At 42.4% G+C, this 27,742-nt stretch overlaps 1 protein-coding gene across 1 annotated transcript in view; it reads right to left on the bottom strand.

Annotated features, from left to right (window-relative positions):
* The window catches only part of mex3c (mex-3 RNA binding family member C), a 53,082-nt gene extending 36,388 nt beyond the window's left edge, over positions 1-16,694 (bottom strand). Inside the window, exon 1 of the mRNA XM_072574217.1 lies at positions 15,887-16,694. Coding sequence (XP_072430318.1) covers positions 15,887-16,460 — 574 coding nt within the window. The 5' untranslated portion in view covers positions 16,461-16,694. The remainder of the gene's footprint in view (positions 1-15,886) is intronic.
* Positions 16,695-27,742: the final 11,048 nt, after the last annotated feature.

Raw genomic sequence — 27,742 nt, 5'->3', positions numbered from 1 at the left:
GTTCACTATTTATGACATTATCAAGTTTTATACAATCCACAAACTTCTACATTGACTGTACTGCCTAAACAATTCAACTATAAACAACAATCAATGGTCCTAAAATCAAACCCTCAGGGGACTCATTTCAGGTTATTCAAAAATTATTTTCCGTTAACAAATTGATACTTGGCTAATGTGAAAGCAGTCAGGATAAGTATTTCAAAAGTCTGGGACAGCAAGAAAACAACAAAATGTTTCCTGTGCTTTAGCAATTGAAGAGGAAGTTTCAGGTCTGATTTAGAAGTTTCAGGTCTGACTTAAATCTCAAATATTCACGAGAAACAAATGCTGAATATTTTAAAATATTTTCTCCAAACGAAGCTTCCTAAATAAAACAGTTGAAATTATGGTGGCATTCTTTGAATTTGCAATATGAAGGGGGCCAACGAAGTCTTAACAATAATAACAGAACTGAAACAGCTCAGCCTCAAGTTTAATATTCTCTAGAAAATCTTAAACCAAAATTGCACTCCTTTTTGTGAACACTCTGCATTAAAAACACAGCAGATATTATAATACAATACTCTCATCTGGCTAAAGCATGACCACTGACCCAACTGTTCCTTTTTAAACAGACATTGTAGAATTTTAAACAAATCAGGGGCTCAAGGCACTCAATTTGTTTTAAGGTTACAAGTTTAATAATTTTAAGAAGCTCAATGTTGTACAAATTCAACGTAAAAACAAGATCTGCCCCATTACATAGTGCACAAAACACAGTGAATTGAGATCCTGGTTCAAACAAGGCAAAACAGTTACTTAAAAGAACTTTCTGAACCAGTAATTTAACAAACCAAAATTTTTAAACATCAAACACTCTTAGCAAAGCACAATCTACATTGAAACTTTCCTTTTTCAACCCAAGTATTAGTACAACCTTAACTCCAGCTTGTGTTTAAAAAATTTTTTTTTTTTTGCATCCTCAATGAAACTACACCTATAAAAAGAGAAAGCCCTCACAGCGGACCACATGGGGCCGCAGTCCAAATCACTCTCTTCCCCCCAGAACAAAGACAAGCAGAGGCTCAAGTTTTGCCACTAGGGGACTTTAACCCCTTTCTCACTGTACTCCTCACAGGGGCTCAAACCCAATTAAACACAGAACAAGAATCCCAACCAAACAAAAACAACTCAAACCCCAATTAAACACAGATGGATGTTTGTTTGGGTGATTCCTGGGACTTGGGGGTTGACTTACCTAGATCGGTAACACATTATGCTTTTATTCACTATTCTAAACTGTAATGAGGGCTGATCTTATTAAAACATATAAGATCTGCAGGGGACTTGACAGGGTAGATGTTGAGATGATGTTTCTATGGGGGGGGGGGGGGGGAAACCTTGAACTAGAAGACATGGTTACAGAAAATGGACACATTAAAACTGAGATATCAATAATTCTTTACCTCAGCGTTATGGAGAACAGATCATTTGACATATTTGAGGTGGCATGGAAGAGGATTTGAGGCATGGGGTAAATCAGCCATAACCTTATTGAAAGATATGGCAGACTCAAGAAGCTAAACAGCCCATCACCACTTCTTGTTCTTATGTAACTGCATGCTCATTCTCAAAACAATAAAATGAAAAAGATCCTTAATGCCACTATTCATTTGAGATGGTCCACTGAAGTCTGAGTACTGCCATAGTTGGGATGGATGGAGGTCCAGTGAAAGGAATGGCAAGAGAGTTCCAAATAAGGACAGTGTGTAATTAGGCACAGAACTTGCAGGTGGTGGCGAATAGTGCCATGGAATGAAATATCCAGTGTCTGGTATCTCCAAAAACTAACTAGCTTGCTGCTGTTACTTACAAATAGAAATCAAACTTTTATAATAGGATTGTTTAGAGTCGTGATTTCAGCAAGGAGGCTCAAGAATGTAGGATTTGAAGCATGAAGGGAGAGAATAGAAATTCAGAATAGCAAAATTATTATTTTAGGGGCAAGGTGGAAGCATTGGGTGAGAAGTTGAATTGATTTGCTAGGAAACAAAATTTCACAAGCCATTAAAAGCTTCACATTTGATGAAGGCAGAGCAGTGGGTGTGATCTATATGGACTTCAGTAAGGCATTTGACAAGGTTCTGCATGGTAGACTAATTAGCAAAGTTAGATCCCATGGAATACAAGGAGAACTAGCCATTTGGCCCAAAAGTAGGAGACAGATGTTGGTGGTGGAGGGTTCCTTTTCAGACTGGAAGCCTGTGACTAGCTGTGTACCACAAAAATTGGTGCTGGGCCCAGTACTTTTTGTCATTTATATAATGAAACTGGATGTGAACATAGGAGGTATAGTACGTTTGCAGATGATACCAAAATTGGTGGTGCAGTAACAACCAAGTTACAATACTGTACCTCTGAACATTTTGCTTAGATGTAGGTAGGAATAGGATGACATTAGGGAGTGCTGCTGAATAAAGAAACATTGGAGTAGCAGGTAAACAGGATAGTGAAGGCAGCATTTGGTATGCTTGCCTTTATTGGCCAGTGCATGGAACGTAGGAGTTGGGTGGTTATGTTGTGGCTCTACAGCACATTGGTTCGGCTACTTTTGGAATGCTGCGTTTAATTCTGGTCTCCCTTCTACAGGAAGGATGTTGTGAAACTTGAAAAGGTTCTGAAAAGATTTACAAGGACATTACTAGGGTTGGAGAATGAGAGCTATAGGGAGGCTGAATAGGCTGGGGCTATTTTCCCTAGATGGTCAGAGGCTAAGGGGTGACATTATTAGATTACATTAGATTAGATTACTTACAGTGTGGAAACAGGCCCTTCGGCCCAACAAGTCCACACCGTCCCGCCGAAGCGCAACCCACCCATACCCCTGCATCTACCCCTTACCTCACACTACGGGCAATTTAGCACGGCCAATTCACCCGACCTGCACATCTTTGGACTGTGGGAGGAAACCGGAGCACCCGGAGGAAACCCACGCAGACACGGGGAGAATGTGCAAACTCCACACAGTCAGTCGCCTGAGGCGGGAATTGAACCCACGTCTCTGGTGCTATGAGGCAGCAGTGATAACCACTGTGCCACCGTGCCGCCTGATAGAGGTTTATAAAATCATGAGGGACATGAATAGGGTGAATACCTAGGTCTCTTCACCTTAGGGTAGGGGAGCCCAAAACTAGAGGTTTGGGGTGAGAGGGGAAAGATTTAAAAGGGAACTAAGAAGTAACTTTTTCATGCAGAGAGTGGTGCATGTGTGGAATGAGCTACCAGAGGAAATGGAGGAGGTTGGTACAGTTACAACATTTACAAGGCATCTTGATGGGTAATATGAATAGGAAGGATTTATAGCGATATGGGCCAAACACTGGTCAATGGGATTAGGTTAGGTTAGAATATCTGGTCAGCACGGACAATTTGGACCAAAAGGTCTGTTTCTACACTGCATCTCTCTATGACTCAATTTCATAAACTTTATAGGATGCAGAGTGAATGTTCAGCAATCCAACAGGCAGTTGCTTTGAGCATCTGTGGTACAACTATTTAACTTATAGTCCCAAGTCCCTCAATGCTTTCCGAGCTGGGGAATTGCTTTGCATAGTTTCACCACAGCAATTTCCAGTTCCTGACTCAATATGGACCGGTCTGTTGGTTTTGTCTCTTTTCAACGTAGTAGCAGTTGATTCAACTGAATGGCCTGCTAAGCCAATTAGGAGGATATTTCATAGTCAACAACACTGCTGTCAATCTGCAGACACCAACTCAGATAAGCACAGATTTTTATACATCAAGTGGACAAGTGAAACAGATGGGTTCTTCCACTTCAACCATTGCTTCTCAGTAACTATTATTGCAGAATGAAGCTTTTCCAGGCATTGTTTCAATTTAAATTCCACAAGCTACTGTGCTGAGATTTGAACAAGTTCTCCCACAGCTTTAAATGAAGCCTCTGGACCAGCCATATACATACTATGGCAAAGACTAGGTAAGAGAAGTCATGAATTAAGAAAAAATATATTTGCCCCATTTTCCCAGTGCCTGTCTATTCACATGGCACACATCAGGAGCGTGATGGAATACAGTCCAGTTGCCTCAAGAGGTGTAGTGCCAACAAATTTGACACTACCCAGGCCAAATCAGCCTGTTGACTGGCACTTCACCAAACACCTTGTTCACTTCCTGCACCAGAGTGGCCACTAGAAACACCATCTGTAAGATATACTTTAGCAACTTACCATGGCTTGTTCAAAAACACCACCTGGGGAACAAAGGCTGCAAATTTCACCTCCAAGTTATACACCATCTTGAAAATATACTATTAAAGGCACTGTTGCTGCGTCAAAACACTACATAGAGAACTGCACTGGTGCAAGAATGCAGCGAATCACCACTTTCCAAAGAACAATTCTGGTCTGGCCAGAGATATCTACACAGAGTCCGAGTTATACAACATGGAAAAAGACCCTTTGGCCCAACTCATCCATGCCACCAAGATATTATAAACTGATCTTGTCCCATTTGCCAGCATAGGCTCATATCCTTCCAAACCCTTCCTATTCATGTACCCATCCAGATGCTTTTTAAATGTCATAATGGTACATGCCTCCACCACTTTCTTTAGCAGCTCATTCCATACACACACCACCCTCTACGTGAAAACATTGCTCCTTAGGTCCCTTTTATATCTTTGCCCTCTCACCTTCCACCTTTGCCCTTTAGTTTTGGACTCCCCCACCCCAGGGAAAAGATCTTGTCTATTTACCCTATCCATGCCTCCATGATTTTATAAACCTCTATAAAAAGGTCACCCCCCCCCCCCCCTGCCCCCAGTCTCCAATGCTCCAGAGAAAACAGTCCTAGCCTATTCGGTCTCTGTCCAACACTAAAATCCTCCAACTGTGGCAACATCATTGTAAATCTTTCCTGAACCCTTTCAGTTTCACAACATCCTTCCATGGCAGAGAGACCAGAACTGAATGCAGTGTCTAAAAGTGACCTAACCAATGTCCTGTACAGCTGTAACATGGCATCATAACCCTTACACAAAACACTGACAAACCAAGGCAAGCATGCCAAACGTCTTCCTCACCACCCTGTCTACCTGTGACTTCATCTTCAAGGAACCACGCACTTGCACCCTTAGGTTTCTTCATTTGGCAAACTGTCCCAGGACCATACCATTAAATGTACAAGTCCTGCCCAAATTTGCCTTACCAAAATGCAATATCTCACATTTATCTAAATTAATGTTTATCTGTTACCCCTCAGCCCACTGGACCATCTGATCAAGGTCTTGTTGTACTGAGATAACCTTCTTCATTGTCCACTACACCACCAATGGTGATGTCATCTGCAAACTTATTAATCATGCGTCCTATTTGACAAAATCTTGTGAAACGATTTAGAACAATCCACTGGTATTGTAATACCTATCTCTTGAAGCCACTTGAATCATTCAGGCCTTAGTACCTAGTGGGCAACTTTAGAAAGTTAAGAATCATACTGTGATGGGACCACATTCATATGTAGGCCAGATTGGGCAAGGAAAGATTTTATTTTGTTAAATTTCTTAAAGTATATTAGTTGGATGCTTTCAGTGGTTACTTTTACAAACTCGAGGTTAAGTGAAACACATCAAGCTCTGCAACAATGGCAAAATTTAAACACATTCTCAAAATAAATCCTGCAACCAATACATTTTTGTACCATCCCTATGCTAATTTTGTTATGTTAATGGCCAAATTAAAATTTGTAGATCAATTATTATAACCAATACTTATGAACACCAGATTTCCTGAAAGTCATAACAGTTACAATGCCTAACCATGTAAAACAATGCAGTACAGGAAAGTCACCCCATAGTCCCACAGGATTGCACTCATGAGAAAGAGATGACTGGTCCTGACTTAACACCCACAACTCAAGAAGCTTGGCACAATCTAGGACAGAGCAGCCCGACTGATTGACACATCATTTGCAATATCCACTCCCTCCACAACTGATACTCAGTAGCAACATATTTAATATGATGGCAGAGTAGGATGCTTTATTCTGAGCTCATCCATTCCTTTTCTATTTGGTCCCTCGAGGTTTTCCCCTCCCTTGTCTTTTTGCTAGTCAGTCGGGAGTGACTTGGGGATGGTAGCCAGCTGGCCCAGAGCAAAGATGGCTACTGGTTGGGAATGGGTGTAGTGTGATCAGACCATGTGTAAGCCCCTGTAGAAAGACTGTACTGTATCTTTTTAGCTTTATTTCTTATTTCCTAACTTATACAGTACTGGGTATAACTATAGTGTATTTTTTTTATATCCAAGATTTGTACTGAGGCACTGTGCACCCATGTTGGTGACACTGTACACGTTCCACTGTACTCCTGATTTTTTTTGTACAGGAATACGTGACAATAAACCTAATTCTAACTCAGAAATGTGTACTATCTAGAAGATGCAATGCAGAATTTCAAAGATCCCTAGACAGCACCTTTCAAACCCAGAACTTCTTACATCGAGAAGGACAAGGACAGCAGGTAAATGGGAAGACCACCATCTGCAAATTTGCCTCCAGGCCACTCACCATTCTGACTTGGAAATATAATCGCTGTTCCTTCAATGTCACTCGTTCAAAATCCTGAAATTCCCATCCCAAGGCCATTGTATATCTACGGACTGCAGCAGTTCAATACCACCTTCAAGGGCAACTAGGGAACTGGCAATGACTAGCCAGTGACAAGTGAAGAGACAAAGCATGGGTGGGAACTGAACCTGTGCTGTTGGCATCACTATCACAAAGCAGCTGACTAACCCCTGGAACAGGGTTAAGGAATAGAAAATAGAAAAGGAAATAGCACTGTTTTGATAAAGAATAAAACTTGTTTTTCTATGTAGACGGATTAGTTTATAAAAACAGCAGTTGAGTACTTTGGTTAATGTTCCTTTCAAATAATGGTGAACTGCTGCTGTTTACCCATTCACAATTCTGACACATTCAAAATTATTTTTGTTTATTTCCTAGATAGATTCAAATTTAACAGTATAGATGAAAAATAACATCGAGGACATTTAGAAAACTAGAAACACAAGTCAGGCAATATTGAGGAAGAAGTCAATTTAGTTGATATTTCATTCAGTTAATAGACTTAATGAGAGATTTAAGCGTGCCAACCTACAGATCATTAAATAATCAGATCAACTGTCAGGAAAATTGAGTATCTAAGTGACAGAAGCAACTTTTGAACCCCAGTAGTTTGCACATAATAAACTATTGGTCACTTTTAACACCACAACAGATTTCAGGATAAGCTAGATCACCAGTTAGCATTGGCGATCCTCCGAGGTAGGAGTTGGTCACTATTGAGAAAGGATAACCTGGGCCATTAATTGAAACATTTAAAAATTGGTCAAAGGATAGAGCTTGAAGGAATATCAAAATAAAAAGATCAAATAAAAAGTATTCCAAGATCAGAGTCTAGGCAGCAAACAGTACAGTTGTTAAAGCTGGAATGAAGAAATGTGAGTGAGAATCCTTACACTAATTGCCAGGTTAAGCTATGTCGATTTCCCAGTAAGCACAGAGGAGATGCATGAATCTGGCTTGGAGGAGTCAGACAAGCTGCATGCAGACTCAAAAAACAATAACTTGGAAACTGATATCATCAGCGTGACAAGCTTCAGTTATTAAATATGTTCACAGTCTTGATTCTATTAATTTTTATACGTAGACACATTTTAGCAAAGTGCAACAGTAGCATTAAAGTCAATGCTGCTGACTGACACTGACTGAACTACACAACACAATTCAGTTTTATAGAGCTACAAACTGCAAGTTCCAGTCATAAACTCTTTCAATGAGAAACAGTGCATTCAGATTAACGCGCATAAATATGCAAACATTCTCTGAACTGTTCCAAACATTTTCCACATTTTGTTCCATTTCCTCTATCAACCGATATTCACAATGGCAGTAGTGCAAATCTCCCTATTGCTGAGAGGGGCAGGTACAGAAACAAAGAACAAAACAGTTTACTAAACCAAGGGATAACAAACAACAAGCATGATTTTTAACGGATTTTAACACTAACAGCGTAATTCTGGCACCTGATTGAGGGAGGTATACTGCAAGCCAAGATTTCCCGAACACGATCAGCACCAAGACAGGAAATCAGGAACCAAGTATAACAATACATTTTTGGGAATAAAAGGAAGAACACATTACTTGTCAGTTAGAACAGACTGTTCACAAATACTAACAAAAGGATGAGGCAACCATGGCTTACAAGTCAGGGACAGCAGAAAAGCAAAATAAAAAGGATAAAATGTGAAGATTAGTGGGAAGCCAGAGGATTGGGAAGCCTTTAAAAACCAGAGGACTATAAAAAGTAAGAGAGAGTGAGATGATGAAATATGAGGGTAAGCTTGCTAGTAATATTAAAGACTGCAAGGAGTTATTTTTGATATATAAAAGTGATGCAAGAGTGGACATTGGACTGCTGGAAAATAAGACTGTAGTAATGGACGGGGGCGGGGAGGGTGGGGGGGACAAAGACGAGATTTCAGAAGTAGATGATCTCAATAGGTACTTTGCATCAGTCTTCATGGTGGATGACACCAGCAGCATACCAGAGCTTCAAGAGAGAGTAAAAGGGCAGATGTAAGAGTGACAGCCATCACTAAGATAATGAGGGAAGCAGAAAGGCCTGAAGGTGGATAAATTATCTCAACCAGATGGACTACACTCCAGGATTTTGAAGGAGATTGCAGAGAAGATTGTATAGACATTGGTAGTGATCTTTCAGGAATTATTGGAATCAGGAACATCATGGTGGCTCAGTGATTAGCACTGCTGCCTCAGCGCCAGGGACCTGGGTTTGACTGCACACTCGAGAAAATGTCTGTGGATTTTGCACATTCTCCCAATATCTGCATGGGTTTCCTCTAGGTGCTCTGGCTTCCTTCTACAGTCTAAATATGCGAGAGTTAGGTGCATTAGCTATACTAAACATGGCCTGGTTCCACATGGTAGGGATACCATGATCCTAAAGGGGTCCCAAAGAATGGAAAATGGCTCATGTAACACCTCTGATTAAAATACAGGGAGGCAGAACATGGAAATTACAGGTCAGTTAAGTTGACCTCAGTTGTTGGCAAGATGGGTCCATTATTAATAGGATGAGCATGCGGAGAATTTGAAGTGCCTGGTAAAATACGGCCGAGTCATCAAGAGGAGCTCCGTCTGACAAATCTGAGCAAGTTGGACAAAGGAGAGCTACTGGTCATCGATCTACTTGGATTTCCTGAAGGTCTTTGCTGCATCTGAGGTTGCTAAATAAGGTAAGAGTCCATTGTTAGGGGCAAGGCACTTGCACTGATAGATGATTAGCTGATTAGCACAAGACAAAGTTGGAATAAAGGGGTCTTATTCAGGATGGCAGCCAGGGACTAGTACAGTTATGCAGTGATTAGTGTTGGGACCACAACTGTTCATGTTATACATTAATGATCTGGATGAAGGAATTAAGGGCATTGCTGCAGATGACACAGAGAAAGCTAGGTGGATGGACAGGGAGGTTGCAGAAGGACACGGATAAGCTAGGAGAGTACACAAAGTAGCAGATGGAATATATTATGGGAAAGTGAGGTTATGCACATTAGTAAGAAGTGCCTCAGAGTGAAGGGATGACACTTTAAAATGGAGATGTGGAGAACTGCTTCACAGGGCGGTGACTCTGCAGAACTCATTACCATGGAAGGCTGTAGAGGCCATGTCATGGATTATCTTAAAGAAATGATAGACAGGGTCTTGATTGTAAAAGGGATCAAAGGTAATGCGGAGAAGGCAAAAGAATGAGGTTGAGAATTGTATTAAACACAACTGAATGGCAAAGTAGACTCGATGGAGCAAATGCCCAATTCTAATCAGACATCTTGTAGCTGTTGAACTCTTATCAGAGCACTTCATCATGATGTTGAGACTTTATTGCATATAACCTATGCCTCTACTGACTGCAGTATTATTCCCATTAAACAATGCATTAAAAGGCAGCTACTTGAAATGATGTCATTTGCCAGATTCCCATGAGAGACAGGCTCTTAATGATTGGCTTCTCCCACTGGAGACAGTTTGCTAAATGAAGATACATATAAATACTTCATCCTTCCAAATGGACTAGTAGACAAGGATAATAGCAATGTGTCCAAAAAGAAAAAAAATTCAAAGTCAATAAATTATACAATTTACCAAGGGTGGGTTGTTATTCCTCAAAAGCAATGAAACAGAAAGCTCATATTGATAATTTAAAAACATCCAACCATTGCTCCAAATCAAACCTCAGCCCAGACATGGACAATCAAGAGGCTAAAGAGCAACCACAAATGCCCTCAACCTCAAATTCACATTTGACAAATATATGGCAACAGAGAGCCAAACAACTAGTATTTATACAGCATATTTGGTGTTGAAAAACATCTAAAATGGTTATCAATGGGTACTGAAGTGAAACCCTTCAGTGACTAAGGTCATTCTAGAACATAGAACAAAGAACAATACAGCGCAGAACTGGCCCTTCGGCACTCGATGTTGCGCTGACCTGTGAACTATTCTCAGCTCGTCCCCCTACACTATCCCAAAATCATCCATGTGCTTATCTAAGGATTGTTTAAATCTCCCTAATGTGGCTGAGTTGACTACAATGGCAGGCAGGGCATTCCACACCCTTACCACTCTCTGCATAAAGAACCTGCCTCTGACATCTGTCTTAAACCTATCACCCCTCAGTTTGTAGTTACGCCCCCTCGTACAAGCTGACGTCATCATCCTAGGAAAAAGACTTTCACGGTCTACCCTATCTAATCCTCTGATCATCTTGTATGTCTCTATCAAATCCCCCCCTTAGCCTTCTTCTTTCCAATGAGAACAGACCCAAGTCTCTCAGCCTTTCCTCATAAGACCTTCCCTCCATACCAGGCAACATCCTGGTAAATCTCCTCTGCATCTTTTCCAATACTTCCACATCCTTCCCGAAATATGGAGACCAGAACTGTACACAATATTCCAAGTGTGGCCGCACCAGCGTTTTGTATAGTTGCAGCATGATATTGCGGCTCCGGAACTCAATGAATGAAACCTAACACACTGTATACCTTCTTAATAGCACTATCCACCTGGGTGGCAACTTTCAGGGATTTCAACTTTCTGACCAAGAAAGATATTTATGCATTACCAGAGAGCAATTATTGCAGAAGTACGAAGACATTTCAGAAAAATTTCTTCAATTGCTCTATTGATTATCTTTTTTACAGCAGCAAGAGAAGGCAGATGTGGAATATTTGATAGTTTGACTCCATTTACAATTCTTGATATATAGAGTGGACCAGTATGGTGTACAATAGCTTAGGACTTCATGCTGCCTTTAATGTAGTAAAACATCACAAGCTGAAAAAAGGTGTTGCTGGAAAAGCGCAGGTGGTCAGGCAGCATCCAAGGAGCAGGAGAATCGACGTTTCGGGCATAAGCCCTTCTTCAGGAAACGTTGATTCTCCTGCTCCTTGGATGCTGCCTGACCTGCTCTGCTTTTCCAGCAACACATTTTCAGCTCTGATCTCCAGCATCTGCAGTCCTCACTTTCTCCGCGAAGATCTTTACGTTTATACTCAAATCCCCCTTCAATGAAGACCGAAACATGAGTATCCAATTGATTACTACATCAGCATTCCAACTTTTTTGACTCATTGACAAGGACAGCAAGATCCCTTTGGACAGCCACATTTCCCAACCTCTCACTTTAAAAAAGCATTCTGCATCTGTTTTTGTTTAAAGAAATGAAACCATTCACTACTGTAGCCATCCTACCCAAGTTTCTTTGGAGCCTCAACTCAGGTTCCCACCCAAATTTGGGTGTCAAAAAATTTGGAAATATTACAAACTGGTCCCCATATCCAAACTATTCATATGGATTACAAACAATTGTGAACCTAGCACTAATCCATGGTACCCCAAACAGTAATAGCCTGCCATCCTGAAAACAGGCCCATTTGTTCCTACACAGAGATAGGCAATAATAATACATTAAAAGCAAATTAAAACCAATGTGCTAAATACAAACTTACAACTGATGCAACAACCCTCAGCTAACAGTATTAAAATTATTAATCAGTTTATCCACATAGGGAAACAATCACATTTCTTCCACATCAATACTAACAATTCCCCATTTCTATTTTACATAAAATGTCCAATTATTAATAGTTACTTCTTCCGGAATTATTTTCAAACCGAGAAAATAAGACACCTGCAGTTTCCCCCTTTATATGATACTTGACATATCAACTCCCAGCCAATTAAGCAAGTTGCTGTCCAACAACCAGCATTCTATATCCATCGTATGAGTGCTTTATAATCTGTTCAGTCATTAATATTTTACACTTTCTAGGATAAAAATGGGTATTTTGCCAATCAAGCAGGCTGCTTTGTCCTTTAATCTGCCACCAGACATATTGTACTTCCTTTCCTTTTGGCCTTCTGCAAGGGCTGTTTCTCCGAGACACCAGTTTCCCTCCCAATAGACCCCCAACCCATCCCCCATAGCACATTCCCAGAAAAATCGAAGGTGTAACAATTGCCAGTTTCCTTTCTCTCTATTCTGTGTCCAAGGACCAAACACACATCCTAGGTGAACTCACTCAATCTAGTCTATGCATTTGTTGCTCAAAATATGGTCTCCTCTAGATTGGGGAAACAAAGCGTAGACAAGGCTTTGCAGAATACCTACATTCTGTCTGTAAAAAAAAAAGACCCTGAGCTTCCAGTTTCAGGTTTGCTGCAGTGCTCCAGTGAAGCTTGGTGCTATTTTGAAGTATAGTACCTTATTTTCACTTGGGAATCTTACAGCCTTCTGGACTCAATATGGAGTTCAACAACTTAAGACTTGAGGTACCCTCTCTCACACCCTTCCTCCCCACCCCACACACCAGGTCTGTTGTTTACTCACACCTACTGCTTACCCTGTACCCAAATTCCACCCAATGATCTGCGTAGAAACCATCCTTCTAGCTACCATCAGTTCTGAAATGTCACTGGCCCTGAAACATTAACTCTGATTTCTCTTGCCAAGCACAACCAGACCTGCTGAGCATTTCCAATCAATTTGTTTCTGTGATCCTTGTTAGTGTCAAACTTCTGTACTGTTGGAGTGTTCATCCATTTATTATACTTCTGACTATTGCCTTGTAGATGGGGAATAGGCTCTGTGGAGTCAGGTGCTAGAGTTATTTGCTGCAATATTACTAGACTTTGAGCTGCTTATGCAGTCAGTATTTAAATGGCTAGTCCAGTTGAGTTTCTGTTGACAGCAATTTCTGCAATCAAACATCCTCACTTTGGGAATTATGATGGAGGGAATGTCATTGATGAAGCAACTGAAGGTGGCTGGGCCAAGGCCACTACCCTGAATAATTGGGGTGCAGTGATAGCATCCCTACCTCAGAGGCCTAAACTCAAGTCCTATCTGTTCCAGAGATGTAATATCATCTAGTCAACATGTTCAGAGATGTTATTCAAAGCATCCTGCAGAGATGTCCTGGTACTGATAGGACTCTCCTCTGATGAGAACTCCTTTGGACCAGGTATGACTCCAAGAAGAAAAGTTTTCCCCTTGATCCCCTCAAACACCTGTTTTGCCAGTACTCCTGGCACAGCGTAACATCACAAATGTGGCTTTTGTGTCAACTCTGCTGCACATGACATGAAGCAACCAAATAATGGGTTTAAACATGGCTGATATCATACCAGGGACAGGAGCTCAAAATTCAAGGTTCACACAGCAGTGCAGTTCTGATGGAGTGCTGCACTGGTATTGTCATATTTCAGATATGTTAAATGGAGGCGTTCTCCGATAACTGCAAATGATCCAATGTCATTGGTGTGTAAACATGCAGAGGTCTTATCCCTAGTGCCCTGGCCAATAATTCTCTCTCAATCAACATCACAAAAACAGGCTAGCTGGTTATTATCATACTGCTGTATATGGAAACATGGCACAGGTAAACTGACCAGCATGTTTCATACAACGGTGGCCACATATTAAAAGTACGTGATTGACTGTAAAGCATCCTGAGAGATACGGTCATGAAAGGCACTATATCAACACGAACAATTAATTCAAAACATGAAACTTCAATTTATATGTAGATGGAGCTCCTAGTAAGGGAGTTAGTCACATTGTAACCAAATTAGAAGAACTTTTAATTTCTCTGACAAACATTTTCCACATTCTATGGCATAAGAGTTTCTATTGAATTGGAAACTTTGAACCTTGTTACAAACTTAAGCTGCAAATTTTCTTGTTACACATCGATCCATTTGACTAGTTCTATTCACAAGTGGAATGAGTGGGAATGCAACAACGTATGAGGAAATACATGGTCAGTGTTGCAATGGACTACTAACTATAAAATGACTTTATTCATTGCTGTTTATAAATACAAGATGTATAAGCTTTTTTTTCTTTTAAGAAACAACAATTAAAATGGCAAATCTACTTTTGAAAGAACAAAACATGGTGAATTGCATGAATTCCATCATTGTTTTATTTCAGATTTTCAGGACCTGCAGTGCTTCTGTGCTGTGACTCAACACACATCGAATCGTGATGGTTTGGCAAGATCAAGATTCTGGAGTACTGGAATTAGGGACAACAGTAGGTTATAATGAGTTTTAGATATTGAGGCACCAATGATTCAATGCAGACATGCAAATTGTTAGCTATACCTATCAGTCCCATGTGGGTTGAAGACACTGCATGTAGTTCACACGGTTGATAAATGTAGAGATACACTAAGAAACTATAATTGTGAAAATAATTGCTTGACACAGCGACTTGTCAGGATACAGGAAATCAGGTAATTTCTGAGTCACTTGCCCTTTATTAAGCAAAATATGAATGTTGAATACAAGTAAAAGACTAACACTTGTTAGTCAGAGGTTAGCAATAAAAAAGTACACACCAAATGTAGGGAACGATTCCAAGTTAAAAATGTAAAATTGTGCTCTTGACATCTGATACTTTGCAGTCAAAGTTTGGGGTCACAGATTTTCTTCTGATGTTGAGGATAAACCCACTGGCGTATGAACCCTTGTTATTTTACAAATGTGTGTTTCTTATCAAATCACTGCAAACAGAAGCAGGTTACACAGCCTTACTGATCAAAATTTTATGAATAGTCAAAATTTTCAAATTCAAAAAGAGACTCAATGGAATTTATATTTACACTCCTACTTGGCAGGGGATATTTTCATGATCACTGTATCCTTGGCATAACTTCTATTACATCCCACTCATTTATTGATACAGAAAACGTACACTATCTTTGGATGCTTGCTTCGCTGTTCATCTGAACCATTTTCAGAGCAATAGTGCGGCCAGAGAAAGGACTTAAAATAACAAAAACCTGGTACTATTTATTTTTAAAAAGATGCAGAGTAGGAGATTTAAACCTGAGTGAATCTCACTTGAAGAATACGGACACCTCAAAGAATGTTCAAACACTTGAAAGTGCGGCTGTTGAGAATCTAAAATATTAACCTCGTTCATGCATATAACGAAAAAAAGCGGAATAAAAGAAACCTGCAAAAGGGAGCACGGAAAGAGAAAGCAAGGGTGGGGGGGAAAGAGGAGAGTCAAGGAAACAAAGAACGAAGGCATGGTAGGCGGAGAAAAGACAAAACAAGATGGGGAAAGAGGGAGAAATGCAGTGAGGGCGATGATAATGTTGGAGAGAAAATAAAGGAAACGTTGAATGGAAACAGGAAACGTTGGATAGAAGGGGTTATAGAGTGAAGCACAAAGATGGAGAGAAGTGTAAGAACTGGCCTAGGGAGCTCGAGTTGCTCTTTTACTCACCTTGCCTGCCCACGATCTCGGCGACATGCTCGGAGCTGGGCACCGGCACACACTCGGTCATGTTGACACTCTTTTTTCGGGGTTGTTGCTGTTGCTGCAGCTGGATCTGCTCGGCCTCGAACAGAGCCAGGACTGAAGAAACCAGGGGCAGACCACCACCACCTCCACCTCCACCTCCACCTCCCGCCGCCACGGCGGCGGCGCCAGGAGCGGTGGTCGGGCAAGGACACGGGGCCGGCACTGCTCCCTGCTGACTCCCGCTCACCGGGCCCTGGCAAAGGAGCGGTGGCCCGGGCACGGGCACGGGCACGGCCAGCGGCTCGAGCCCGGGCCCAGGTCCAGGCCCGGCGGTGGGGGAAGGTGGAGGAGGCGAGGAAGAAGCGTCTGATTCCAGGTTCCGGAGGTGCTGAGCCAGGGACACCGGCGGTGCAGGAGGAGGAGGTGGCGGCGGCGGCGGCAACGACAGCGGGGGCTCCTCCAGGCCGAAGACGGTGAGCTGCTCCATGGCGATGTGGAGAGGCCCAGACTCGCCGTCGTCCCGCTCCATGTCTGTAAACACTGTACTACTCGGCATTGTTATAACGTTAACAGGGCAAGACTAACATTAAATATTTGTTCCTCATTAAATAATAAAGATTTTTGATTTTTTTTTACGCCTTTTTAAAAAAAATAATTTTCTTTCTACAAAAGCGCCAGCGCCCTGGATTTTTTTTAATATTTCTTTTGTTCTTTCACTCCATCGTCGAGAAGAGCGAGGCCGCGCCCATTATCGCCGGGCGGCCGCTTCCGATTGGCTCAGCCCTGTCGGAAGCCCACCCCTCGCGGTCCGCGTCCGCGTCCCGGTTGGCTACGCCCGGGCAGAGTCTGGCCCGCCCCTTTCCCTCCTGTCCAGTCAGGCTCGCCCCTGCCCGCGCCCATCCCGATTGACCTGCGGTCTGTGCAGGCCCATTGGCCGGACGAACCGACACTGATAAATCGGTGCCGTCCCTTCCAGTCGCACGTGATCACTCCCCCCCGCCCCTCTCTCAACAATTGGCTGGGCGAGCTGTCACTGTATCATGGATCCCGCCCCCGAGGTGCCACGTGGTCACGCAGGCTGCAGAATCGATTGGCTGAGCGAACCGTCGCTCAGCTGTTGACCGCGCCTCCTCCCCACGTGTCCTCGCTGTCTGTCACGCCCCCTCAGAGGGGGTGTCCGCTCATGCGGTGGCATGGTGTTCCTTTGTTCCCTTTCAAGTTAAAGAGGGCGGTTTTAACAGCGGCTCCTGACGTTTGTAAGTCCCCGGTTAACGTTAGGGCCGCGAGGCGAGGAGGTAAAGCACCCGGGATCGCCCTATCCTGCTCGGCTGCTGATATCGTCCCTCATGGAGACATGTGACCGCGAGCCCCGATCCCTCCCACCAGCTGTGGGAGGTTGGAAATAAGGGAGGTGGTTCATACCCCAGTCGTTGCAGGACGTCTTTACCAATGCATCTGGTTTAAAATTGCTAGTGCATGCTCTAAGTTTCATCCTTGTACTCCATAATGTGTTAAAGATGTAAGACACACCCAAATTCTGCTTTGAGATGACAATTGGAGGTCAATGCCAATTTGCCTCTAAGTGACTGTTTAAAGCTCTGGAATGATGGATTCAGTGCAATGAATTATCTGAGAATGTATTTTGTATCTGTGTTTTATTTTAAACAGTAAGTTGCATTGATGTGGAAACAAAATGCTGCCATGTTAGAATTTGAGCATTATAAGAAATATGCAGTAAGAACATGCATAAGAACGGAAGAAATAGGAAGAGAAGCAGGTTATCTGCCCCCCCCCCCCCCCCCCCCCGGCCAAGCCTGCTCTGCCACTAAATAAGATCATGGCTGATCTTTTTTGTGGCCTCAATTCCACTTACTTGCCTTTTCACCATAACCCTTAATTCCATTACTGTTCAAAAAATGATCTATCTTAGCTTTAAAAACATTCAGTGAGAGAGCCTCAGTTACATCACTGGGCATGGGATTCGACCCTGTGGGTGAAGAAGTTCTTTCTCAATTTGATCGGACATTGCTCCCCCCTAACTATGAGGCAGTGCCCTCTTGTTCTAGTTTCATTCATAGAGGAGATGGACTTCAATCCTCTCTACTTCTATCTATTTCCTTCATAATTGTATATGTTTCTGTAAGTTCACTCCCCACCCTGCCCCATTCTTCTGCATTTTAATGAACATATTCCTGGTCTACTCAGTCTCTCCTCAAGTGAATTTCCTCAACTCCAGAATCAACCTAGTGAAGTTGCTGTGCACTGCCTCTTGTGCCAGTATATCCTTAGGTAAGAAGACCAAAACAGCATGCAGTACGACTGGTGCGGTCTCACCATCACCCGTATAGCTGTAATACAACCTCCATGCTTTTAAATTCAATCCCTTTAGCAATAAAGGTCAAAATTCCATTTGCCTTCTTAATTACCTGTTGTACCTGCAGACCAACCTTCTGTAATTGATGCACAAGGATACCCAGGTCCCTCTCACAACTTTTGTACCATTCAAATAATAGTTCTTTTTACTGTTCTTCCCACCAAAATGGATAACTTCACACTTATTAGCATTGTACTCCTTTGCCAGACCTTTGCCCACTCATTTAAACTATCTATGTCCCTCTACAGACCTTGTTCTACCAGTCATCTGCAAACTATGGTACGCTACACGTGGTCTCCAACTCCAAATCATCTGTGTAAATTGTGAATAATTGTAGTCCCAACACTGATCACTGCTTTCCAATCAGAAAAACACTCATTTATCCCCACTCTTTGCTTTCTGTTAACCAACTCTATCCATGCTAATACATTACCTGAAACACCATCCATCTTTATGCAAAAGCCTTTTGTGCGGCACCTTGTTGAATGCCTTTTGGAAATCTAAATATACCACATCTACTGGGTTCTCATTGTCCACGGTGCTCATAATGTTTTCATAGAATTTCAGTAGAGTAGTTAAGCATGACCTGCCTTTCATGAACCCATGCTGCATCTGCCCAACAGGATCATTTCTATCTAAATGTCTTGCTATTTCTTCCTTGATAATAGGCTGAAGCATTTTCCCCACTACAGAGGTTAAGCTAACTGGTCTATAATTCCCCATGATTTGTCTGTCTCCTTTTTTAAACAGTGGCATCACATTTGCTGTTTTGCAATCAACCTTATAGAGGTTTATAAAATCATGAGGGGCATGGATAAGGTAAGTAGACAAGGTCTTTTCCCTGGATTGGGGGAGTCAAGAACTAGAGTGCACAGGTTTAGGGTGAGAGGTGAAAAATTTAAAAGGGACATGATGGGCAACTTTTTTCACAAAGAGGGTGTGTATGGAATGAGCTACCAGAGGAAGTGGTGGAGGTTGGTCCAATTACAACATTTAAAAGGCATCTGGATGGGTATATGAATAGGAAAGGTTGAAAGGGATATGGATTGTGATTGTGGTGCTGGAAAAGCACAGCCGGTCAGGTAGCATCTGAGGAGCAGGAGAATCGACATTTTGAGCATAAGCTCTTCCATCAGGAAAGCTTATGCTCAAAACATCGATTCTCCTGCTCCTCAGTTGCTACCTGACCGGTTGTGCTTTTACAGCACCACAATCTCGACTCTGATCTCCAGCATCTGCAGCCCTCACTTTCTCCTTAAGAGGGATATGGGCCAAGTGCTAGCAAATGGGATGAGATTAGGTTCGGTCAGCATGAACAAGTTGGACCAAAGAGTCTGTTTCCGTGCTGGACATCTCTATGACTCTCTGTTGGAACTGCCCCAGAGTCCAGTGAATTCTGGAAAATTACCACAAATGCATTTGCTATCCGAGTGGTCTAATACCCTTGGATATTTAACTGAAAATGTGTTGCTGGAAAAGCGCAGCAGGTCAGGCAGTATCCAAGGAGCAGGAGAATCGATGTTTCGGGCATGAGCCCTTCTTCAGGAATGAGGAAAGTGTGTCCAGGCTAAGATAAAAGGTAGGGACGAGGGACTTGGGGGAGGGGCGTTGGAAATGCGATAGGTGGAAGGAGGGCAAGGTGAGGGTGATAGGCCGGAGTGGAGGTGGGGGTGGAGAGGTCAGGAAGAAGATTGCAGGTTAGGAAGGCGGTGCTGAGTTCGAGGGATTTGACTGAGACAAGGTGGGGGGAGGGGAAATGAGGAAGCTGGAGAAATCCGAGTTCGTCCCTTGTGGTGGGAGGGTTCCTAGGCGGAAGATGAGGCGCTCTTCCTCCAACGGTCGTGTTGCTATGGTCTGGCGATGGAGGAGTCCAAGGACCTGCATGTCCTTGGTGGAGTGGGAGGGGGAGTTGAAGTGTTGAGCCACGGGGTGGTTGGGTTGGTTGGTCTGGGTGTCCCAGAGGTGTTCTCTGAAACGTTCCGCAAGTAGGTGGCCTGTCTCCCCAATATAGAGGAGGCAACATCGGGTGCAGCGGATGCAGTAAATGATGTGTGTGGAGGTGCAGGTGAATTAGTGGTGGATATGGAAGGATCTCTTGGGGCCTTGGAGGGAAGTAAGGGGGGAGGTGTCGGCGCAAGTTTTGCATTTCTTGCGGTTGCAGGGGAAGGTGCCGGGAGTGGAGGTTGGGTTGGTGGGGGGTGTGGACCTGACGAGGGAGTCAAGGAGGGAGTGGTCTTTTCGGAACGCTGATAGGGGAGGGGAGGGAAATATATCCCTGGTGGTGGGGTCCGTTTGGAGATGGCAGAAATGACGACGGATGATACGATATATATGGAGGTTTGTCGGGTGGTAGGTGAGGACCAGTGGGGTTCTGTACTGGTGGCGATTTGAGGGGCGGGGCTCAAGGGCGGAGGAGCGGGAAGTGGAGGAGATGCGGTGGAGGGTTGTGCGGGGGGGAGAGGCAGGGGCTTGCGTGCGATGTGCTGCTGCTGTCTTGTCTCCTGAACAGGAAGCAGGCTTCACAGAAAACTCCGAGCCTCAGAGGAAATCAATTAACCGAATAACCAATTATCTGAACAAAATAGTGCCCGCCCACCTCGTTCAGATAATCGAGGTTCCTCTTTATGTACTGTTGCTGAGCACTTTGAAAAATTGCTTTTAATATCCTCCATTGCTCATCAACTGTCCCACCATAAAGTCTTTGTTTCCTATCTACTTTAGCCAACTCCTCCCTCATCCCATTGTCATCCCCTTTAAGCACAGGACACTGGTATTGGATTTTATTTTTGCTCTTTCCATCTGTATTTTAAATTCAACTATACTGTGATTGCATCTTCCTAGAGGATCACTAACAATGAGATCATTAATTATTCTTGTCTCAGAACAGGAAGGGAAAGCAACAGCAAGTATGATGGTAAATAGGAAAGCAGCAGGTTAGCATATGTGCAGGAGAGTTTCACTACGCGACAGACTATGAAATAAGTTAAAAGGAAGAATAACTCAGGAGATGTTACGAATGTTAGAATTTATCAAGAAAGTATAAAAACTAGCATAAAGACACTTTACCTGAATGCTTGTAGCATTCGAAACAAGGTTAATGGCATAAGTCAGCACGAATGAGTATATTTTAGTAGCCGTTATGCAGACATGGTTGCAGGATGGTCATGACTGGGAGTTAAATATCCAAGGGTATTAGACTATTTGGAAGGACAGACAGGAAAGTCAGGGAGGTGGTGGAGCTCTGATATTTAAGGATGACATCAGGGCGGTTCTATGAAGAATAAGGTTGAATCTATTTGAGTGGAAATTAGAAATTTGAAGAAGTAAAAGGAAATCCTTCTATATCATTAAAATACAATCGTGGCTAATTTTTGGCCTTGATGCTGCTTTTCTACCTGCTCACCATATGCCTCCATTCCCCGAGAGACCAAAGATCCATCTGTGAGAAATTGAGGACTGCAGCTGCTGGAGATCAGAGTTGAGAGTGTGGTGCTGGAAAAGCACAGCAGGTCAGGCAGCACCCGAGGAGCAGCCCTTCGTCAGTCGTGACTGTCCAGCAACCATGTCTCCATAATGGCTGCTAAATCATACTAATTTGTGATGATTTATGCCGTTAATCTTGATTCGAATGCTATGAGCATTCAGATAAAGTGCCTTTATGCTAATTTTTTATATCCACTTTATGAATTCTAGTATTTCCATTAATAATATCTCCTGAGTTATCCTTCATCAGGATGAAGGGCTTGTGCCCGCAACATCAATTCTCCTGCTACTCGGATGCTGCCTGACCTGCTGTGTTTTTCCAGAACCACACTATTAACAAACATCCATCTATCTCAGCCTTACCCGTTTTCAATAATTGAACCTCTGCAGCAAAATCCATCAGCCTGTTGCACCATTCAATTAAATCATGCTTGATCTGATTGAGGATCAAACTACTTTCCTGTCTTTGCACCATAAACCTTGCCCCCCCCATGAAAACTTTTAACACAATCTTGAGTGTACATAGAGTCATAGAGATGTACAGCATGGAAACAGACCCTTCGGTCCAGCCCGCCCAAGCCGACCAGATAAACTCTCTTGTTTCAAAATTCCAAAGGATGAAGGCCCGATAAGCTCAACCATTCCTCATAATTATCTCAGGAATCAGCTGAGTGAACTTTCCCTTAACCAGGTACATAGGAACATCGTTTATCCGATCGAGATGGAGGGGTTTGGGAGAACTTGGCAAAAGCACACTGTGCACGAGACCTCGCCCCCAATCCCAACCACTGTCACCCTGTCCGCTCCCGCCCCAACCCTTTCCACTCCTACCCTGCCTCCCGCCCACAGCCCCGTCCATTCCCATACCACCCGCAACACCCGCCATCTCGGCAGCCAGACTGTACAGCAATAGTAAGACTGCTGCTGCCTTTCTGGGGTAAGTCTCCAAATAGCATACACACACAACTTTTTGACAGGTTCCAGCTCTGCCCTGTATAGGACAATGTTGGAGAGATTATTTGGGATAAGGGGGGGGGCTTAGGGTACACCCCTGTGTAGAACTCCAGGGAAAGTTGGCGTGGAGAGAGAGAGAGGGGGGGCAGGAGGTCAGTCATTTGGAGATGGTACCTGGACTGTCCAGGACAGTTCTCAGCAGCATTTCAGTGAGCCAAGTTTGTTTTTAATCATTGTACCTGTAAACAAAAGACGCGATCAGGGTTGAAACAGCTTTTTGTTGTAATGTTTCTATTGGAACCTTGAAATCCCCTTTGGAAAATCTGATATTGGGATAATTGATATTCGGATAATTGAGGTTCCTCTGTATACTGCAATTTCTTAAGAACGGCGACTGAAACAGTATACAAATGTGATATAAATAATCTGAGTTCTCTGGATAGAAGAGTGAGCCCTCTGAATTGGAAAATTGAATGTCGCTCCCCTTTTTAAAAAAGGTGAAAGAAGAAATCCAGGGAATTTCAGACCAGTTAACCTAACATCCATAGTGGGGTAATTGCTGGAATCTATAATCAAGCTTGGGGAAACTGAACATCTTGAAAATTTCCTGTTGATCAGAGAAATTCAGCGTGATTTGTGACAGGTAGATCAACTATTAACTATTTTGAGGAAGTGACTAAGGTAGTATACATGAGAATGTCCGTGGATGTCGTTTATATGGACTTACAGAAGTCATTTCATAAAGTCCCACATAAGAGACTGTTAGCTAAGGTAGGACTCCAAGAAATCGAGTGCAGATTACTGACATGGTTGGCAAATTGGTGGAGGGGCAGTCAACAGGAAGTGAGATAGGTAGTCAAATTGGCATAATATGACCAGTGATGTCCCACCAGGATCTATGTTTGGGCCTCGATATTTCACATTATTGATTAAAGACTTGTATAATGGCATTTACTGATGACAGAACTAGATGGCATTGTAGACAGTGTAGATCATAGAATGAAATTACAAAACGATGTTGCTGGATTAAGTGAATGAGCAAAACCGTGGCAGATGGAATTCAATGTAAGTAAGTGTGAAGTTATCCATTTCAGACCAAAAAAGGACAGATCAGTGTACCTTCTAGATAGTATGAAGTTAAATACAAAGTGGCTGTCCAAAGAAACTCGGGAGTTCAGGTGCATAGATAAAGTCATAGAGCCATACAGCATGGAAACAGATCATTTGGTCCAACTACTCCACACCAACGATGTTCCCGAATTAAACTATCCAGTCTATTTTTACAACTCAAATCCTCCATTCCTGGCAACACCTTGGTAAATTTTTTCTGAACCTGTTCAGTTTAATAATATCCTTCCAATAACACGGCGACCAGAACGGCACACAGTACTCCAGAAGAGGCCTCATCAACATCCTGTACAACCTCAATATGACGTCTGAGTTCCTGTTGTCGCAGGTCTGAGTAATGAAGGCAAGCGTGCTAACCGCCTGTCTATATGTGATGTGAACTTCAAAGAATTATGTACCTGAACCCCTAGATATCTCTGTTCACAACACCACTCAAGGTCTACTTTTAAGTAAAAAGGTCCTGCCCTTGGTTTGTTTTACCAAAATGCAATACCTTGCATTTATCCAAATTAAACTCCAACTGCCACTCCTCAGCTCTTTGATCCAATTGATTAATTATAAGTTTAGATAACCTTCCTCACAGTCCACTATACTACCAATCTTGGTGTCATCTGTAAGCATACTAACCATGCCTTCTACATTCTCATCCAAATAATTTATATAAAGGACAAACGAATGCAGACCCAGTATTGGTCCCTGTGAAGCAATGCTGGTCACAGCCTCCAGTCCAAAAAACAACCCTCCATCATCACCCTGTCTCCTACCGTAAAACCAATGTGATTTAACTTTACTAATTAGTCTACCATACTGAACCTTATCAAAGACTTTACTAAAGTCTAAGTAAACAATGTCTGCCGATCTACCCATATCAATCATTTTGGCTACTTTCCCAAGAAAACGCAGTTTGTGAGACACAATTTTCCTTGCACAAAACCATGCTGACTATCAGTAATCAATCCTCGCCTCTCCAAATGCATGTAATCCTATCTTTTAGAATCACCTACAACAACATATTCACCACTTTTGTCAGGCTGACAGGTCTGTAGTTCCTAGACATCTTACAGCCTTTCTTAAATACAGGCACAACATTAGCCACCTTCCAGACCTCTGGCACCTCACCTGTGGTTATAGATGATACAAATATTTCTGCTAGGGGCCTGCAATTTCCTCAATAACCTCCCACAATGTCCTGGGATACACTTGATGAGATCCTGAAGATCTATCCACTTTTCTGTTTTCTAAGACCTCAGCACTTCCTCTAATGTGAACTGTTTTCAAAGCATCTATTTATTTCCCTGAGTTCTCTAGCCTCCATTTCTTTCTCTACAATAAAATTGATGCAAAATATTTAATATATCCCCTATCTCCTGACATTCAACACACAGACGGCCTCATTGATCTTTAAAATATAACAGGTGCACAAAATAATCAAGAATTGCTGGTCTTTATATCTTGAGGACTGGAATACAAGGATGCAGAAGGAATGCTGCAGTTATAGAAAACCCTTGTTAGACCCTTTTTGCAGTACTGTGAGCAAATCTGGATACCAGACCTTAGGAAGGATGTACAGAGGAACCTCGATTATCCAGCATTTGATTATCTGAATATCAGATTATCCGGCAAGATTGCAAGGTCCTGATGATTGACTAAACTATGTTATCTGGCATTCGATTATCTAGAATTTGATTAACCGAATGAAATGCTCCACGTCCCTGTCCTTGGACAAGCATATGGACGTACATGGAATAGTGTAGGTTAGATTGGCTTCAGATTGGTATGACAGGTCGGCGCAACATTGAGGGCCGAAGGGCGTGCACTGCTCTGTAATGTTCTATGTTCCATATGTTCAGATAATCGAAGTTCCTCTGTATTGACCTTAGAGATTTATAAACACAGGCTTATAGGAATAATATCTGAACTTAAGGGGTTAAGTTATGAAGAGACTACACAAATTGGGCCTCTTTTCTCCAGAATTTTGAATGTTAATGGATGATCTGATTGAAGTCTTCACGATATTAACAGGAAAAGACAGGAAAACTGTTTCCACTGATTGGGGGTTATAGAACTAGGGGCATAATTCAAGAATTAGCGTCAGAATTTTCAGGACACAAAAGTTGATGGATGTTCCACAAATGGCAGTGGATGCTGGATCAAATGTTAATTTTAAATCTGAGATCGATAAATGTTTGTTAAACAATGATATTCAGAGATATGTGCCAAAGGCAGGTATACGGAGTAGACAACAGACCAGCCAAGATCTCACTGAATGATGGCACAGACTTGAGAGACTGAATGGCCAATTTCTGGTCCTATAACTTAGGTGTGTACAGTTATAGCAACACTTTCATATTTTTATATTCCATTCCCATTGTAATAAACTCCTTTTCCAAAATCATGTTGACTCTGTCTGATTGTGTTATGATTTTAAAAATTCATTTTTCTGTTGTCGACATCACTGGCTTTGTGCCGTTGACCATCCCTAGTTTCCTTGGAGAGAGTGATGGTGAGCTGCCTTATTGAACTGCTGCAGTCCATTTTGTATAGCCATACTATTAGGTAGGGGCCATATAATCATACAGTATAAAAGAGCTCCTTTAGCCTATCGAATCTGTATCACCGACCTACATTAATCCCACATGTGCACTAGGTCCATAACCTTGAATGTTATGACACTTCAAGTACTCTTCCAAGTGTTTTTTAGAGGTTGTGAGATTACTTGCCTCAGCTTCTCTCTCAGGCAGTGTTCCAGACACCCCGCATCACCCTCTTTGGGAATTTTTTTTTCCTCAAATCTCCTGTAAACCTTTCACTTTAAAAGTGCACCTCCTTGTTCATGACCCTATGAATAAGGGGAACAGCTGCTTCCTACTCATCCTGTCTATTCCCTGTATCAGCTTATACACCTCTATCAGGAACTCACTCAACCTTTTCTCCTTCAAAGAAAACAATCCAAGCTTATCCAGCCTCTCTTCATAGATGAACTCCTCCATTGCAGGCAGTATCCAGGTGAATCTCCTCTGCATGTCTTCCAATGCAATCACATCATTCCTACAGTGTAGTGACCAGAACAGGACTCAGTACTCCTGTGGCATAACCAAAGTCTTCTGCAGCTTCAATATAACTTCTAAACAAAAAACACCCTCCTGATAATGTAAATCAGAAACAAAAGCAGATTGCTGGAAAAACAGTAGACCTGACAGCATCTGTGAAGAGAAAGCAAAGCTAATGTTTCAGGTCCAGTGACCCTCCTTCAGTTCTGCTTTCTCTCCTCGGATGCTAACTTAAGAACTTCTTCACTGTTAACAAGTTCTAGTATTTTGACCCAACAATACTGAGGGCAGCATGATTTATTTCCAAATCAATATGGTGAGTAGTTTGGAGAGGAACTTTGATAAAGTGATGTTCCTTTAAATCTGCTGTCCTTGTCCTTCCAGATTAAAATGGTCATGGATTCAGAAGGTATTGTCTAAGAAATCTGTTGAATTTCTGAAGTGCAAAATAAAGAAGGTGCACTCTACTGCTACCAAGTACTGGTAGTGGAGATAATGTGTGTTTGTGAATTTGATTGCTAGTCAAGCAGGCTGTTTTGTCTTGGATGATGACAAGCTTTTTGAGTGATTTTTGAAAGTGCAGTCTTCCAGACTATTCCACCACATTCCTAACTTCTGACATGTAGATGGTGGACAGCATATTGGGACTTCGGATGCAAGTTAATTGCTGCATGATTCTGAGCTTATGATCTGCTCTTTTATGATATGCTTAGTCCTGTTCATTTTCTGGTGATGGTAACCCTACCCCTAGGATGTTAACAGCGGGGAGTTGAGCGATGAATTTGCCATTGATTCCAAGGGCCAATGGTTAAATCCTCTCTGGTTGGAGATGCTCATTGTCTGACACTT

The sequence above is a fragment of the Chiloscyllium punctatum genome, chromosome 1 (assembly GCF_047496795.1).
Source record: "Chiloscyllium punctatum isolate Juve2018m chromosome 1, sChiPun1.3, whole genome shotgun sequence".
NCBI classification, from domain to species: Eukaryota; Metazoa; Chordata; class Chondrichthyes; order Orectolobiformes; family Hemiscylliidae; genus Chiloscyllium; species Chiloscyllium punctatum.
The sequence above is the reverse complement of the archived record's forward strand: the minus strand, read 5'-3'. Positions and strand labels throughout refer to the sequence as shown.